The sequence below is a fragment of the Ranitomeya variabilis genome, chromosome 6 (assembly GCF_051348905.1).
Source record: "Ranitomeya variabilis isolate aRanVar5 chromosome 6, aRanVar5.hap1, whole genome shotgun sequence".
NCBI lineage: Eukaryota > Metazoa > Chordata > Amphibia > Anura > Dendrobatidae > Ranitomeya > Ranitomeya variabilis.
Genome location: NC_135237.1, coordinates 486,398,733 through 486,416,470, shown reverse-complemented (window position 1 = coordinate 486,416,470; position 17,738 = coordinate 486,398,733). Strand labels below are relative to the sequence as shown.

The window sequence follows — 17,738 nt, the reverse complement described above, 5'->3', positions numbered from 1 at the left end:
ATTTCTCCTGCACAAACCCGACAGGATATGAGACATGGTTTACATACAGTAAACCATCTCATATCCCCCTTTTTTTTTTTTTGCATATTCCACACTACTAATGTTAGTAGTGTGTATGTGCAAAATTTCAACGCTGTAGCTGCTAAAATAAAGGGTTAAATGGCGGAAAAAATTGGCGTGGGCTCCTGCGAAATTTTCTCCGCCAGAGCGGTAAAGCCAGTGACTGAGGGCAGATATTAATAGCCAGGAGAGGGTCCACGGTTATTGGCCCCCCCGTGGCTAAAAACATCTGCCCCCAGCCACCCCAGAAAAGGCACATCTGGAAGATGCGCCTATTCTGGCACTTGGCCACTCTCTTCCCACTCCCGTGTAGCGGTGGGATATGGGGCAATGAAGGGTTAATGCCACCTTGCTATTGTAAGGTGACATTAAGCCAGATTAATAATTGAGAGGCGCCAATTGACACCTATCCATTATTAATCCAATTGTTTGAAAGGGTTAAAAAACACACACACACACGATTAAAAAGTATTTTAATGAAATAAACACAGCGGTTGTTTTAATAATTTATTGTTCTCTCAATCCATTTCCAGGCCCTCGCTTGGCAAAATAATAAACGCACAAGATACATACCCTCAGCTGAAACGTCACGTCCCACGAAGTAATCCATCTGAAGGGGTTAACTAATATTACAGGCACGAGCTGCGATAAACCACTCGCTCGTACCTGTAATCCCCGGGTGCTGAAAGGAAAGCTGGATCTGTACTTACATTGAGTCGTGGTGAGGCGCCCTCTGGTGGATGTTCTCATGAACTGCAGCCTGGGAACTTTTTCCCACGCTCCAGGTCATATGAGGACATCCACCAGGGGGCGCATCACCGCGACTGAAGGAAATGTAGGTCAATGACCTACATTTCATTCATTCGCCGGGGAATTACAAGCAGGAGCACACCGCTGCATTAGCAGGGCTCCTGCCTGTAATATTAGTTAACCCCTTCAGATGGATTACCTCGTGGGACGTGACGGTTCACCAGAAGGTATGTATCTTGTGCGTTTATTATTTTGCCAAGCGAGGGCCTGGAAATGGATTGAGAGAGCAATAAATTATTACAACAACCGCTGTGTTTATTTCATTAAAATACTTTTAAATCATGTGTGTGTGTGTTTTTAACCCTTTCAAACAATTGGATTAATAATGGATAGGTGTCATAATTGACGCTTCTCCATTATTAATCTGGCTTAATGTCACCTTACAATAGCAAGGTGGCATTAACCCTTCATTACCCCATATCCCACCGCTACAGGGAGTGGGAAGAGAGTGGCCAAGTGCCAGAACAGGCGCATCTTCCAGATGTGCCTTTTCTGGGGTGGCTGGGGGCAGATGTTTTTAGCCACGGGGGGGCCAATAACCATGGACCCTCTCCTGGCTATTAATATCTGCTCTCAGTCACTGGCTTTACCATTCTGGCGGAGAAAATTGCGCGGGAGCCCACGCCAATTTTTTCCGCCATTTAACCCTTTATTTTAGCAGCTACAGCGCTGAAATTTTGTACATACACACTACTAACATTAGTAGTGTGGAATATGCAAAAAAAAAGGGGATATGAGATGGTTTACTGTATGAAAACCATGTCTCATATCCTGTCGGGTTTGTGCAGGAGAAATGAAAAGCCGGCAATTGAATTACCGACTTTTCACTAACACCGCTGCGTATTTCTCGCAAGTCACACTGCTGGTCCGTGTGGAATCCGTATTTTTCTCGCCCCCATAGACTTTCATTGGCGATTTTTTTGCGCAATACGCTGACAAACGCAGCATGCTGCGATTTTGTACGGCCGTAGAAAGCCGTATATTACGGATCCGTAATATACGGCTGATAGGAGCAGCCCCATTGAGAATAATTGTGCCGTATTTAATGCGAGTTTTACGGACGTAGTTTCTGCGCTCTTACGTCCGTAAAACACGCCAGTGTGACCCCGGCCTCACAGTTAGTGTAAAGAGGCTGGGAAAAAAAAGCGAATGACTTCAATATTGTCGATCACACTCGTTTAGCGGCCTGAACCCAGTGCATGTAAATACAATAGAAATGCTTCTGTGTGATATGCAATATGTTATCATTTGGGGCCCCATTTTAAACTTTTGCCTAGAGCCCCACTTTGCCTAAAACCGGCCCTGGTTCTGGCCCAGAAGCCACAGATTACCGAGGTAGCCACTTGACCAGGGCCCTGCAAATCTTTTTGCACATGTCTGGGTCCGTGGGATCCATATATATATATATCTATAATATAACGCTGGGAGCGTCACTCTGTCCGAAGCCTCTATAGACTGCGCAAGCGCAAGCGCCGGCGCAGTCTGGACCGCACAGAGCGACGCTCCCAGGAGATCGCGGTATGCGTAAGCGCTGAACGCACACCGCGATCTCCACCGGACAAGCAGGGACGAGCCAGGAGGCGGAGGGTGAGTATACTTACCTGACCCGTTCCACCGACGCGCTTCCGGGCCGTGACTGTCCCCCTGCTCCCGGAATCGGCGCCTGCGCAGTCCGCGCTTTCCGGCGCCATTTTCTTGAAGACACATTGCAGTGTCTTCAAGAAAATGGCGCCGGAAAGCGCGGACTGCGCAGGCGCCGACTCCGGGAGCAGGACCAAGAAAATGGCCGCACCCAGCACAGCCGCCGCGCCACGCACAGCCGCGCACAGCCGCCCACAGCCACGCACAGCCACGCACAGCCGCCGCACCCAGCACAGCCGACCATAGCCGCCCACAGCCACGCACAGGCGCCCACAGCCACGCACAGCCGCCCGCCGCACCCAGCACAGCCGCCGCACCCAGCACAGCTGCCCACAGCCACCCATAGCGACGCACAGCCGCCGCACCCAGCACAGCCGCCACAGCCACGCACAGCCGCCGCACCCAGCACAGCCGCCCACAGCCACGCACAGCCGCCCACAGCCACGCACAGCCGCCGCACCCAGCACAGCCACCCACAGCCGCCGCACCCAGCACAGCCGCCGCACCCAGCACAGCCACGCACAGCCGCCGCACCCAGCACAGCCGCCCACAGCCACCCATAGCCACACACAGCCGCCGCACCCAGCACAGCCGCCACAGCCACGCACAGCCGCCGCACCCAGCACAGCCGCCCACAGCCACGCACAGCCACCGCACCCAGCACAGCCACCCACAGCCGCCGCACCCAGCACAGCCGCCGCACCCAGCACAGCCATGCACAGCCTCCCACAGCCGCCCACAGCAACGCACAGCCGCCCACAGCCACGGACAGCCGCCGCACCCAGCACAGCCGCCCACAGCCGCTGCACCCAGCACAGCCACGCACAGCCGCCCACAGCCGCCGCACCCAGCACAGCCGCCCACAGCCACGCACAACCGCTGCACCCAGCACAGCCACCCACAGCCGCCACACCCAGCACAGCCGCCGCACCCAGCACATCTGCCGCACCCAGCACAGCCGCCGCACCCAGCACAGCCACGCACAGCCGCCACAGCCACGCACAGCCGCCACAGCCACGGACAGCCGCCGCACCCAGCACAGCCGCCGCACCCAGCACAGCCGCCCACAGCCGCCGCACCCAGCACAGCCACGCACAGCCTCCCACAGCCACGCACAGCCGCCTACAGCCAAGCACAGCCGCTGCACCCAGCACAGCCACCGCACCCAGCACAGCCGTCCACAGCTGCCGCACCCAGCACAGCCGCCCGCACCCAGCACAGCCACGTCACATACAGCCGCCCGCACTCAGCACAGCCGCCCGCACTCAGCACAGCCGCCCGCACTCAGCACAGCCGCCCGCACTCAGCACAGCCGCCCGCACTCAGCACAGCCGCCCGCACTCAGCACAGCCGCCCGCACTCAGCACAGCCGCCCGCACTGATGGGGGCGCAGGATGGAGCAGCACGTGATAGGATGGGGGCGCAGGATGGGAGCACATGACAGGATGGGGATGAGGATGGAGCAGCACATGACACGGTGGAGTGGCACATGACAGGATGGGGGCGCAGGATGGAGCAGCACATGACACGGTGGAGCAGCACATGACAGGATGGGGGCGCAGGATGGAGCAGCACATGACACGGTGGAGCAGCACATGACAGGATGGGGATGCAGGATGGAGCAGCACATGACACGGTGGAGCAGAACATGACAGGATGGGGGCGCAGGATGGAGCAGCATATGACAGGATGGGAGCAGCACATACCAGGATGGAGACCATATTCCAATATAAATGCTCGCCACCCGGGCGTAGAACGGGTTCAATAGCTAGTATATATATATACTGGAAAAAATGTCATGCAAAAACCCAACAAAGGCACAAAGAACACTTTTGACACACACTCTGTCACCCACACACACTATTGTAATTTATGCTCAAATGAGAAGATTTTGAAGTTTCCTATATACTGTATCATCTTGGCTGTTTATATACCTCCTATAAACTCTTACAGAGAATGACCATGACTTTAGGCACCTCATCCGCAGTAACAGGGAAATGGGAACTCTTCAGTTAGAAACCCCTCCTAGCCATCTGTTAATGTGATTGTATAAAATAACAAATCAAGATGACAAAAACTACTTTAATGGGAAATCCTCTTTATATCACATGTAATTAGAATTGCGTTAAAGGGAATCTGCTTGAATGAAAGCTCCTTTAGATGGAAATCACCCAGCATAGACGCTGTTAGACAAGCAGAAGGAGGTTGCAATGGGTCAGGACTAGGATTGAGCGAAACGGATCGGACAAATTCAAAAATCGCCGACTTTCGGCAAAGTCGGGTTTCATGAAACCCGACCCGATCCTAGTGTGGGATCGGCCATGCGGTCGGCGATCTTCGCGCCAAAGTCATGTTTCGTATGACGCGTTCAGCGCCATTTCTCAGCCAATGAAGGAGGACGCAGAGTGTGGGCAGCGTGATGACATAGGTCTCGGTCCCCACCATCTTAGAGAAGGGCATGACAGTGATTAGCTTGCTTTCTGCGGCATCACAGGGAGTATAAAGGGGTGTGCACGCCGACTGCCATCTTACTTCTGCCGATCTTAGCATAGGGAGAGATTGCTGCAGCTTCATCAGAAGAAGGGATATAGTTAGGGAGGGAAGATTAACCCCCAAACCGCTTGTGCTGTAGCGATTTCCACTGTCCAACACCACCTTTTTTTTGCAGGGACAGTGGAGGCTATATCTTTGTGCATCAGCTCTGTAGCTTATTAGGCTGCCTTATAAGGCTCCCTGATAGCTGCATTGCTGTTTGCACGCTGCTCCTTTCTGCAGTTATCTTGTTTATTTGTCCACACTTTTGTGTGCAGCAGTCCTTTTTGTTGCTGCCATACTTGTCCTGAGATCATTGTAGGGAGATTGAAATTGTACTACAGTCCTTGGATTTTTTCAGATATCTTCCAGCCACTTTCTGCCACTTACATTGTGTTGTGTTACATACTGGGCCTGAGTTGTGGTGCTGTCTCCCCCCCCAAAAAAGGGAGATTCAAATTGTCACAAAGTGGATATACGTCAGTTCTGTTAGTTTGTCGTATATCAGCCAGCCACGTTCTGCCACTTACATTGTGTTATACACTGGGCCTGAGTTTGGGTTCAGTCTCCCCCCCAAAAAAGTGAGATTCAAATTCTCACAAAGTGGATATACCTCAGTCCTCTTAGTTTCTCGTGTATCAGCCAGCCACTTGCTGCCACTCACATTGCGTTGTAAAATACACTGGGCCTGAGTTTGGGTTCAGTCTCCCCCCCAAAAAAAAGTGAGATTCAAATTCTCACAAGTTGATATAGTAGAGTCCTGTTAGTTTGTGGTATATCAGCCAGCCACTTTCTGCTACGTACATTGTGGTGTTTTATGCACAGGGCCTTTTTTGGGGGCCTTTTTTTGGTGCAGTCTCCCCCCAAAAAAATGGAGATTCAAATTCTCACAAAGTGGATATACTAGAGTCCTGTTAGAAAGTGGCTGGCTGATATACCACAAACTGCCACGTACATTGTGTAGTGTAATACACTGGGCCTGAGTTTTGGTGCAGTCCCCCCCCCCAAAAAAAAAAGGGAGATTTAAATTCTCAACAAGTTTATATACACCTTCTACCTTGTTTTACAGTACCATATACCAGTTGTTATTTTGGTTACATTTTCCCAAAAATGAGGAAGTCTGGTGGAAGAGGCCGTGGGCGGTCGTTGCCAGCTGGTAATGATGGTGGTGGTGGTGGTGGAGCATCTGGTGGTAGTGGGAAAAGCAAAATAGCACCTAAGTCTCGAGGTGTTGAGACAGCGTCATTGTCTGGCTACACAAGGCCTCGAAGGCTCCCTTATCTGGGAGTAGGAAAACCGCTTTTAAAGCCGGAGCAGCAGGAACAAGTTTTGGCTTTCCTTGCTGACTCAGCGTCTAGCTCTTTCGCCTCCTCTTCCGAAAGTTCGAAATATAAAAGCAGCGAGTCGTCAGTGGATGCTCCCGGTCAGGAACAAGTCGCTTCCTTGTGTCCTTCACCCAAACCAAAAGTGAAGGATGTGGCAGGCGACACTACAGTTTACTCCATGGAGCTCTTTACACATACCGTGCCTGGGTTAGAAAGGGAAATTGTTAACAGCCCATTACAAGATGAATCGGACATGGAGTGCACAGATGCACAGCCAAAGCTAGCTTATTATGCTGTTCCATTGACTCAGATCACTACATTGCCCTCGCAGTGTGTACTGATCTAGAATCTGACCCTGATGAGACTATGGTGCCCCATCCCGAACACTATAGCACCTTACACGGTGACACAGAGGAAGGTGCACATGACATTGAAGAGGATGTGATAGATGACCCAGTTGTTGACCCAGATTGGCAGCCATTGGGGGAAGAGTGTGCCGCTGCCAGTAGCTCAGAAGTGGAGGAGGATGATCCGCAGCAGCCATCTACATCGCAACAGCTGTCAACTGGCAGGCCCGTATCAGGCCAAACACGTTTGTCAAAAACAAAAAACAGTTTTAGGACAGCGTGGCCATCCGGTGAAAGTAGCACATCGTGCAATGCCTGAAAATGTTATCCATAGTAGGAAGAGAGCAGTGTGGCAATTTTTTAACCAAGATCCGAATGATCAGTCAAAAGTTATCTATAAGAAATGCTCAAAGACCATTAGCAGAGGGAAGAATCTCCAAAATTTAAATACAACGTGCATGCGTAGACATTTAAACCAGCATGCACTTGCAAGCCTGGACTAACTACCAAACGTCCCGTACCGTTGGTGCACCCGCTCAGAATGAAGGTAGTCAGCAACGCTACATTGCTTCCCTCACTGTAAGCCCACCGGTTAGGACACCACCAGCAGAAAATGTGGAGGTATTGTCGCAAGGCCAAAGCAGTCAGGGAATCACAAGGTACTTGGTAGGAAACACTGTATGTAGGCCAACATCAAGAATACCATCACCAACCCTCTCTCAATCTGCCATGTCCACCACCACCCCCGCTAGTTCCACCATATGCAGCTCTCCAGTCCAGCTCACCCTACAAGAGACTCATTAGGAAAAGGAAGTACTCATCCTCTCATCCGCGTACACAGGGTTTGAATGCCCACATTGCTAGACTAATCTCGTTAGAGATGATGCCCTACCAGTTGGTTGAAAGCGAAGCTTTCAAAGCCCTGATGGCCTAACGCAGTACCACGCTATGACCTACCCAGTCGACACTTCTTTGCGATAAAAGCCATCCCAGCCCTCCACCAGCATGTCAAAGACCGCATTGTCCATGCACTGGGGCAATCAGTCAGTAGAAAGGTGCACCTCACAACAGATGCATGGACCAGTAGGCATGGCCAGGGACGTTACGTGTCCATCACGGTGCACTGGGTTAATGTGGAGGATGCAGGGTCCACAGGGGACAGCCATAGTGGGACAGTTCTGCCTAGCCCACAGTCTAGGAAACAGTTGGTTGTAGGCGTTCGCCACCCCTCCTCCTCCAGAAGCGAAAGCTCGTCCACAGAGCGCAGTCGCACGACCACTCCATCCGCAGCTGCCAGTGTTGCACACGAGGTGTCCCATTATGGAACAGCTAGTGGTAAGCGTCAGCAGGCTGTGTTGGAAATGAAGTGTTTGGGCGACAACAGACACACCGCGGAAGTATTGGCTGAGTACTTGCAGCAAGAAACTCAGTCATGGCTGGGCAGTGTACATCTTGAGGCAGGCAAGGTAGCCATAAAATTCCTTCCGTTATCACTGACTGCCATAGCCCTTTCAGAACTGAAACACATACCTTGCCTGGCTCACACCTTGAACCTCGTGGTGCAGTGCTTCCTGAAAAATTATCCAGGGTTACCAGCCCTGCTCCTGAAGGTGCGAAGACTTTGCTCGCACATCCGCCGGTCGCCCGTACACTCCAGCAGTATGCTGAACCATCAGCGATCGCTGAATCTTCCCCAGCACCGCCTAATAATCGACGTTGCAACAAGGTGGAACTCCACACTGCACATGCTTCAGAGGCTGTGCGAACAGAGGTGTGCTCTAATTTATTTGTGGGAGAATACACATACACGGGCAGGCAGTTGGATGGCAGACATGGAGTTGTCTGGTGTGCAGTGGTCGAAGCTACAAGACCTCTGTCAAGTCCTTCAGTGTTTTGAGGAATGCACACGGCTGGTAAGTGCAGACGATGCCATCATAAGCATGAGCATCCCACTAATGCGTCTGCTGATGCAAAGTTTGATGCACATTAAGGAGCAGGTGTCTGCAGCCGAGGAGGAGGGAAGCCTTGATGACAGTCAGCCATTGTCTGCTGAGGGAACTCTCCTGGACGAGGTGGCGGACGAAGAGAAGGAGGATGATGGGGATGAATATTTATGGGAGGCTGCTTCTCAGGGGGCAATAGAAACTGGTGGCGCTGCAAGGTCAGGTACAGGGTTTTTGCGGGACACAAGTGATGTTGATTTGCAAGAAAGTGCTCCTCAACCCAGCACAAGCAGTGAATTGACACCTGGAACATTAGCCCACATGGCTGAATATGCCTTGCGTATCCTAAAAAGGGACCCCCGCATTATCAAAATGATGACCGATGACGATTACTGGTTGGCCTGCCTCCTGGATCCACGATATAAAGGAAAATTATAAAATATCATGCCACATGAGAACCTTGAGCAAATATTGGCTACCAAACAAGCAACTCTTGTAGACCGTTTGGTTCAGGCATTCCCAGCACACAGCGGCGGTGATGGTTCTCACACGAGCTGTAGGGGGCAACATGGCAGAGGTGTTAGAGGTGCACAAATATGAAGTGGCGTTGGACAGAGGGTTTTATGACCAGGTTGTGGAGTGATTTCGCAATGACTGCAGACACGACAGGTACTGCTGCATCGATTCAAAGTGACAGGAGACAGCATTTGTCCAGAATGGTTATGAACTATTTTTCCTCCCTTATCGATGTTCTCCCTCACAGGCCATTCCCCTTTGATTATTGGGCATCTAAAATAGACACCTGGCCTGAATTGGCAGAATATGCATTACAGGAGCTCGCTTGCCCAGCTGCTAGTGTGCTATCAGAAAGAGTCTTCAGTGCTGCTGGTTCAACACTGACCGAAAAAAGGACACGTCTGGCTACCCGAAATGTTGATGATCTAACCTTCATTAAAATGAACCAATCATGGATTTAAAATTATTTTGCCCCACCTTCCCCTGCTGACACGTAGCTTGCCTGAAAAATGTCTTGCTTTTTGCCTCCTCTTACTGACTGCTCCAATTCCTCCATTTGCAGCTGCTGAATGTCCACCATAGGCCATTTTAGACCTCCCTAAATGGGCTGACTCCCCCCACAGGGCCGTGGTCACCACTTGGCACAAGCACCCATGTGAGTGCCGTTTGCCTGGACAGGTGGGTGTGCCCACTCTTGGGCGACGGCACTGGCACAGGGTCCCTCACAGTACAATGAAGTTTCTCTGACGGTGGTGGTGCACAACCAACGTCAGACACACTGTCGTAATATGAGGGGCCCTGTGCCACTACCGCCGCCCACGAGAGTGTTCCCCCCCAGCTCAAACAGTGCTCTACCACTTGCAATACTTACCTGTCCCTGCTCCACCACTGTGTAGACTGTGCTGTTAAATCCTTCAATGGCACTGCCAATACAAATTTGTTGAAATGATAGATGATAGTTAAAATATACAGGGGCCCTGGCCTCCATTTAGACCAGTTAATACTTTGCGCCTACTACCACTGTCTGCTACTCAGCAGAGGAGCCCACCCCTGTACCTAGCTATGCCACCTATTTATGAAAAAATTTTGGCAGACATTTAGCCTACTTACTTATTTGGGCCTACTCACTGTGTCAGCCTCTCCTTACAGTTGTCCTCCGCTGAACAATGCTATGCCGCCTGTGTACTCCTGTTACCAATTTTGAACTGCATTTAGCCTACTTTTTTATTTTAGGCCTACTACCTGTGTCTGTCTGCGCCAGTCCTTACAGTTGTCCTCCACTGAATAAAGCTATGCCGCCTGTGTACTCCTGTTACCAATTTTGAACTGCATTTAGCCTACTTTTTTATTTTAGGCCTACTAACTGTGTCTGTCTGCACCAGTCCTTACAGTTGTCCTCCACTGAACAAAGCAATGCCGCCTGTGTACTCCTGTTACAAATTTTGAACTGCATTTAGCCTACTTACTTATTTGGGCCTAGTAACTGTCAGCCAGTCCTTGCAGTTGTCCTTCACTGAACAAAGCTATGCCGCCTGTGTACTCCTGTTTCCAATTGTGAACTGCATTTAGCCTACTTTTTTATTTTAGGCCTACTACGTGTGTCTGTCTGCGCCAGTCCTTACAGTTGTCCTCCACTGAACAAAACAATGCCGCCTGTGTACTCCTGTTACAAATTTTGAACTGCATTTAGCCTACTTACTTATTTGGGCCTATTTACTGCATCAGCCAGTCCTTACAGTTGTCCTCCACTGAACAAAGCTATGCCGCCTGTGTACTCCTGTTACCAATTTTGAACTGCATTTAGCCTACTTACTTATTTGGGCCTAGTAACTGTGTCAGCCAGTCCTTACAGTTGTCCTCCACTGAACAAAGCTATGACGCCTGTGTACTCCTGTTACCAATTTTTAACTGCTTTTAGCCTACTTTTTTATTTTGGGCCTATATCTGTGTTTCCTCCTCATCCTGCCCATTGCCCAGCCACTGCTAGATGAGACTGCTGGTACATTGACCCAGACCACTACATTCCCCTTGCACTCTACACAGCCAGAATCTGACCTGCTGAAAGTCAGGTTCCCCTTCCCGCATACTATACCACCTTACACGGGGAAAAAGAGGAAGGTGCAGATGAAAGTGCAGGTTCCTTCATCAGGTGGGGGGGCATACTCGTTGGCACTGGCACAAGGCCCCTCATAGTACGCAAAAGTGTCAGTGCCAACTAGTGGGCCCCCCCTGCTTGCTCAGGATCACAGCACTTGCAAAGTTGAAATACTTACCTCTCCCTGCTCCACCGCCGTGACGTATTCCGCGTTTCCTGGCCCCAAGAAAATCTTGAGCCAGCCCTACCCCCCCACAACTAGCCAAATGACCCCCTGTTTTCAATGCGTAACTATTATTATAAAGGAAATTAAGATTGACAAGCTTCAGTAATAAGAATTGATGTTTTTGGCATTAAAATGGGCACTGTAGGTGTTTTCCTGTCCTCCACTCACTGCCGATTTTGATTACCCATTGACTTGCATTGGGTTTCGTGTTTCAGTCGGCCCCCGACTTTTCGCAATAATCGTCCGATTTCACCCGACCCGACTTTTGAGAAAGTCGGGTTTCGCGAAACCCGACTCGATCCTAAAAATGTAAAAGTCGCTCAACTCTAGTCAGGACTAGAGCCGGAGTGACAAAAGCTTTAGATCTACAATAGCTCTTTAGTCTCACTTGTATATCAATTCCAATGCTGATTTTTCAGTAACCAAGGAACAGATTGGCCATGTAAAGGTATTGCAGGACTTGTCTCTGAAAGCGCTCCATGCCGACTGCTTTCCTTTAAGAACAGGTGTATGTACTGTTTCTAATGTATGGTTAAGTACATGGTTTTCCTACCTCACTAGTAGATTCTGCCACATGCCTTTGCAGGGCACCGACATGTTTCTCCAGACACTTCATAGTATCCTTAAGGGATAGATATTTTTTCTTATACTGTTCTAGAGCAGACTCTGATGCTCTAGCCTTATTCTGGACTTTTAATATTTTTTGCTCCAACGATTGGACATGTTGTTGTAGATGTTCTATGACTGAATTTTGCTGTTTTACAGTTTCTTCTTGAGTGGTGACCTAGAAGCAGAAAAGTACCACAAGTTTTAGACAGCAACTCACATTTCATGCATACACCTTTATTCTAGAAAAATCAGAACACTATGGGATTGGTTACTTAAAGGGAGTCTGTCAGGGGATTTTTTTCATAGCATACTAATAGTATCCTGAAATAGGGCTTGGGCAGTCCTTTCAGAATATGTAAAATGTACTGCTGTACCTTGCTCCTTGTCTTGCTAGAAGCTCAGTACAATTCAGAGACACGTTCTGGCTAATCAAGTGTATGTAAATCAAACTAAATATACACTCCTACCCCTGCCCACCTATTTTGCCGACATTAGTGATAGTTAGGGTGCAGTTAGATTACCATATTACTGGAACGAGGATCGCATCACAATCCTCAGACTGGCCATCGGCCATTCTGAGTTAAGTGTGACAGCTGCATAGAAATACATGCTGACAAAAGTTGGGTCAGGAGAGCCGTCGAGCCCTTACAGGAGGAAGACCATTCAGCTTATTATCAGCGCATGCTCAAAAGACTGCATCTCTGATGGTATGGGGTTGCATTAGAGCCTATGGCTGGGGCAACTTACACATCTTGAAAGGCACTATCAATGCTGAGCATTATATGGAGGATTTAGGACAACATATGCTCCCATCCAGACAATGTCTATTTCACGCAAGGCCTTGAATATTTCAGCAAGACAATGCAAAACCACAAACTGCAACCATGACAACAGCATGGCTTTGCAAAAGAAAAAATTCAGGGGATGAATTGACCTCCTAAAGTCCAGACCTTTCACCAACAGAAAATATTTGACACCTTATGAAACGAAAATTCAGCAAAGAAGACCCAAAACTGTGGACCAGCTAGAATTCTACATCAAACAAGAATGGGAAAACATTCCTTTCGCAAACCTCCATGACTGCTCTTTTCACCTTGGTTCACATTTGTCAAAAATGCTTCATAAATGTGTCCTAAGAGTTTGCCCTCTATTTTTAAGCCACAAAATCGGTAAATCAAGCAGCAATTAACAAAAGGAAAGTTTTTTAACTTCTATGGATGCAGTGGAAAGCCATAGAAGCTTTAGGAAGCACTTTTTAGCTGCCCCTCAAACCCTCTACACATTCTCCAAATGCTAGGTTGGATCCAATCCTACAGGAGATAAACTTGTTTTAAAGTAAGCTAAATATGTCCAAACAAGTGTGCATTATCTACATATAGCCTTCATGTCAAATCTTTACATATTCTTATACCATGTTAATATAAAAATTCATGCTTGGCTTACTACCTTCTTTTTGGCATCTTGGTACATGAGTTCGGCACGCTCTAAGTCTTCTTCAAGAGATCGCACTTTATCCTTGGAATCTTGCATTTTCAGAAGATCTGCTTGATGTTCTGTAGATTCAGAGATCAGATCTTTTTGCATGAGGGAAGCCTTTTGGTTCCACCTTTCTAAGTCAGCAGTGTGAGAACGTTTGGCTTGATCTAGGTCGCTCTGAAGTTTCTCTACAATCATCACGTAGTTCTGGATCTGAAATAGAGAATAGCATACTTTCCTACATCTGAAAATGCATTAGTGACTTCAACATTATTTTACTAATTTTGAAGAACCACCCATTGATCAGCTGCCCTTTTTGATTATTTTATTTGACCCTAACCAAAAATAGAAGTGGTAATTAATGTTATAATAACCTTAATAAAAATTACCTTAATAAAAATTACACTGGTAATAAAAAACAATGTCAATGTACAGGATGATCATAAAAAGGGATTAGAAAAAAAAATGCTTTCTTCAAAAAGTAATGCCACACCTGCCCGCAGTTTGTATATATAGTATTGCAGCTCAGTATTGTCGTTGCCATCAATGTAGCTGAGCTTCCCTAGACTCAAAATGCATGTGAAGGTGTGGCACGGTTCCTGAAAGTATGCAATTGAAGTATTCCTGATTGTAAACAACCGTTGTATTAATTACCGCAATGGCTATTGCACTAAAACCAACAGATGATAAAACGGTTTTCTCAGTACAAAAAATGTATATGGTTTGTTTCTTATTTACTGCTAAGAAATACTGCAATGATAGAGGTATTGTTCCAAATGTTTCATTATTTGCTCACTTTGCAGACCACACTTTATAACATACATAGCCTCCCGAGAAAGGCCAAGCGAAACGCGCGTTGCAGCTGCTGACTGACTCATCCTAGTAGGACAATATGGGTAAGGATATGGACTAAGTGATAAATTGTATTTTCCATACATGTACTGGTATGCTGCTTGGGATTTTGTCTTCCCAGTATACTCTAATTCAATTGTCTGATTGACTATGATTTATTACTTTTTTACTAGCAATACCATGTTTGTACATTGGGTTGTTTTTGAAATGCTGAAGCACTGTCACTTTATGACTAGCATTTGTTGCACTATCTGAGTAAATTTTCCATGGTCCAGTTCCCATATCTACTATACATGTTTTTTGGATGAGCTAGTCATCCTGTTCCCACTGAGCCCTTCATATTACCTTGCCTTTATGTGCAATGTACATGTCTTTTTACCTGTCTTTGTATGTATTTTTCTGAATACATTTTGTAATAATTTTTTAAAGGATTGCTACTCCGTGTTTTTAGTGTCTACTTTAGAACATAATTCGGATTAGTGGCAAATCTTCAAGTTAATGGGCAGTTTTCATTGTTCTTCTATGGACTGTTCCCAATGGGAACTCTTGGGTGTTTGCAAACCGAGTATGATAAAATAATATGTAACCTAATATCAAGAGGGATGAAAATCGGTCTAACAGTGGTAACGCTAAGGCAAACAATGACAACTAGTGAAGCCAGATATTAGCATCGAGCTAGACAAATACTGTTTAATATGCAGTAGGGAAAACTGGATGTGCATGCCATTAAATAGAAAGGAAGGATGAAGATCATGGGGAGTTATGTTGCATATATTACCACACGGACGCACACAAGAGATCAGACTATAAAGGCAAAGGCGGAAGGACACGAAAGAGAAGGACTTTTCTGTTCATCAGATTTTAGAAAGGCACATAAAGGCTTATTGTTTAGTTACTAATTTTTATTCTAAGAGGAGCTGATTAAATACCACATCCTGCTTATTCTAAGCAGTTCAGCACATTTTTTTTCATTGCTTTCAATTTGACTTGTAAAATCGCCTTAATTTATTATGCAGGCTTGATATCACAAGCCAAAAGCCAACATTTGTCAAGTTAAGTTCCTTGAATATTTCGGGAAATAAGCTAGGATAATGGTGTTGGGAATATAGATTGTGTATCTATACCCAGAACCTACTGGCACTAATTTCTGATAGAAAACTGTTCTTTACAAGTCCACAATCAAATTGAAATACCTGATTATAAGACAGGACATAGGAGTTCGGTAATAGTATTTAAATCATAGACTGTAATGGTCTAATAAACTAGAACCCTGCCAAATTCAACCAAATGTTTCAATGACATTTCTTATATATTTGTCAAAAAATGCACCCATTTTGAACCTAATAATGAGCCTATAAACATATTATATCTATAGGATATGAAGTAAAGTAGCATGTAAAAGTTTGGGCACCCCTGGTCAAAATTACTGTTATTGTGAACAGTTAAGCAGGATGAACATGAAATGATCTCTAAAAGATCAAGAGGAATTTTTTTTTTTCTCTAGCAAAATGGCGCCGCTAGGGCATGGGTAGTAGCAGATATTGGATCACCTCTATATAAACCGGTAGCTGCTACTGCGCAGCTACTGATTATTATTTTTTTTTTTTTTTTTACTATCAGTATAACCTCAACCCTAATAATTATATGCATATTACACATGTGATATGCAGCAGCGCAGGCGACACTTTTTTATTTTAGTATGTAAATATAATATTTATGTTAACTAGGGGGCAGGTCACTGAGGGATCAGTGACCTGTCAGAAGCCGTACACAGTTCACCCCATGAAAACCCCGTTCCCACAGGCCGCCCTGGAGCACGAGCATATCCTTAACTAAAAACTGAAAATAAAGATTAAACAACAGCCACAAGACAGATTTCATCAACCAAGGTATCATTTTAATCAGTATAACAGCGCCGAACTGACACGGTCTGTAGGTTACTGTGCACAATCCTGCTGACAGAATAACGGGGATAGGGGACAATATGTGTAAGTGGGTTGAGAGTTGGCTCAGGGATAGGAAACAAAGGGTGGTTATTAATGGAGCACACTCGGACTGGGTCGCGTTTAGTAGTGGGGTATCACAGGGGTCAGTATTGGGCCCTCTTCTTTTTAACATATTTATTAATTATCTTGTAGGGGGCATACAGAGTGGAATTTCAATATTTGCAGATGACACTAAACTCTGCAGGGTAATCAATACAGAGGAGGACAATTTTATATTACAGGATGATTTATGTAAACTAGAAGCTTGGGCTGATAAATGGCAAATGAGCTTTAATGGGGATAAATGAAAGGTCATGCACTTGAGTAGAAGTAATCAGATGTATAACTATGTGCTTAATTATAAAACTCTGGGCAAAACCGTCAATACCACTGCGATCAGGGATCAGCTGACGCCGCATAGTCTGAAGAAGGCGGAGGGAGATGAGTGAGAGGCGAAGATATGCACTGCACATGCCCATGAATCCCAGCCCCGCAGTATGAATAAATCAGAAGACACTGCGGGGCGGGATCTCGGGCAGTGCGGCCGCACAAGCGCAGTCAGCCTGACATCAAATGATGTCAGAAGACGGGCAGCGCTCACTGCGCATGCCCAAGGGATAACATAACAGTGCAGGCTCCAGGACAGATTCAAACAACGTGAGGCGGCGCCCGGCACCAAGGGGGTATGAATGACAGCTGTGCTGCGTCTGATTAGGAAGGAAAGTCCCGCCTTCCTGGCGATTTCACGGTATGAGGGGGCACATTTTATAAGTGTTTATTTTAGTGTGTGCAAGGAGCATAACTAAAAGAGCCACCTTGTCCAAATGCAGCATTAGTGCTGCATAAGATGGCTCTTTTAGTTACAAACGCCTGGGGGGGGGTGACAGGTTCCCTTTAAGAATTACATTAGATAGTTTGCTGCTTCCTCAGCATTTGCAGTGTCTTGCTGAATTGAATCAATGCTGGTGTAGCATTGATACGCATTGGTATGCATTTTTGGTCCAATTTGAAGATATACCGTATATACTCGAGTATAAGCCGACCCGAGTATAAGCCGACCCCCCTAATTTTGCCACAAAAAACTGGGAAAACTTATTGACTCGAGTATAAGCCTAGGGGGGAAAATGCAGCAGCTACCGGTAAATGTCAAAAGTAATAATAGATTCTAATAAAAGTAAAATTAATTGAGACATCAGTAGGTTAAGTGTCTTTGAATATCCATATTGAATCAGGAGCCCCATATAATGCTCCATACTGTTCATTATGGCCCCATAAGATGTTCCATATTAAAATACGCCCCATATAATCCTGCATAAAGGTT

At 46.9% G+C, this 17,738-nt stretch overlaps 1 protein-coding gene across 3 annotated transcripts in view; it reads right to left on the bottom strand.

The window, feature by feature from the left end:
- Positions 1–17,738, bottom strand: part of LOC143782813 (uncharacterized) — a 634,917-nt gene that overhangs the window by 510,315 nt on the left and 106,864 nt on the right. For all 3 annotated transcript variants that reach the window (XM_077270687.1, XM_077270690.1, XM_077270689.1), the window contains exons 7-8: positions 13,551–13,793; positions 12,049–12,279 (exon numbers count right to left, since the gene is read on the bottom strand). In XM_077270687.1, the coding sequence (XP_077126802.1) occupies positions 12,049–12,279; positions 13,551–13,793 (474 nt within the window). The remainder of the gene's footprint in view (positions 1–12,048; positions 12,280–13,550; positions 13,794–17,738) is intronic.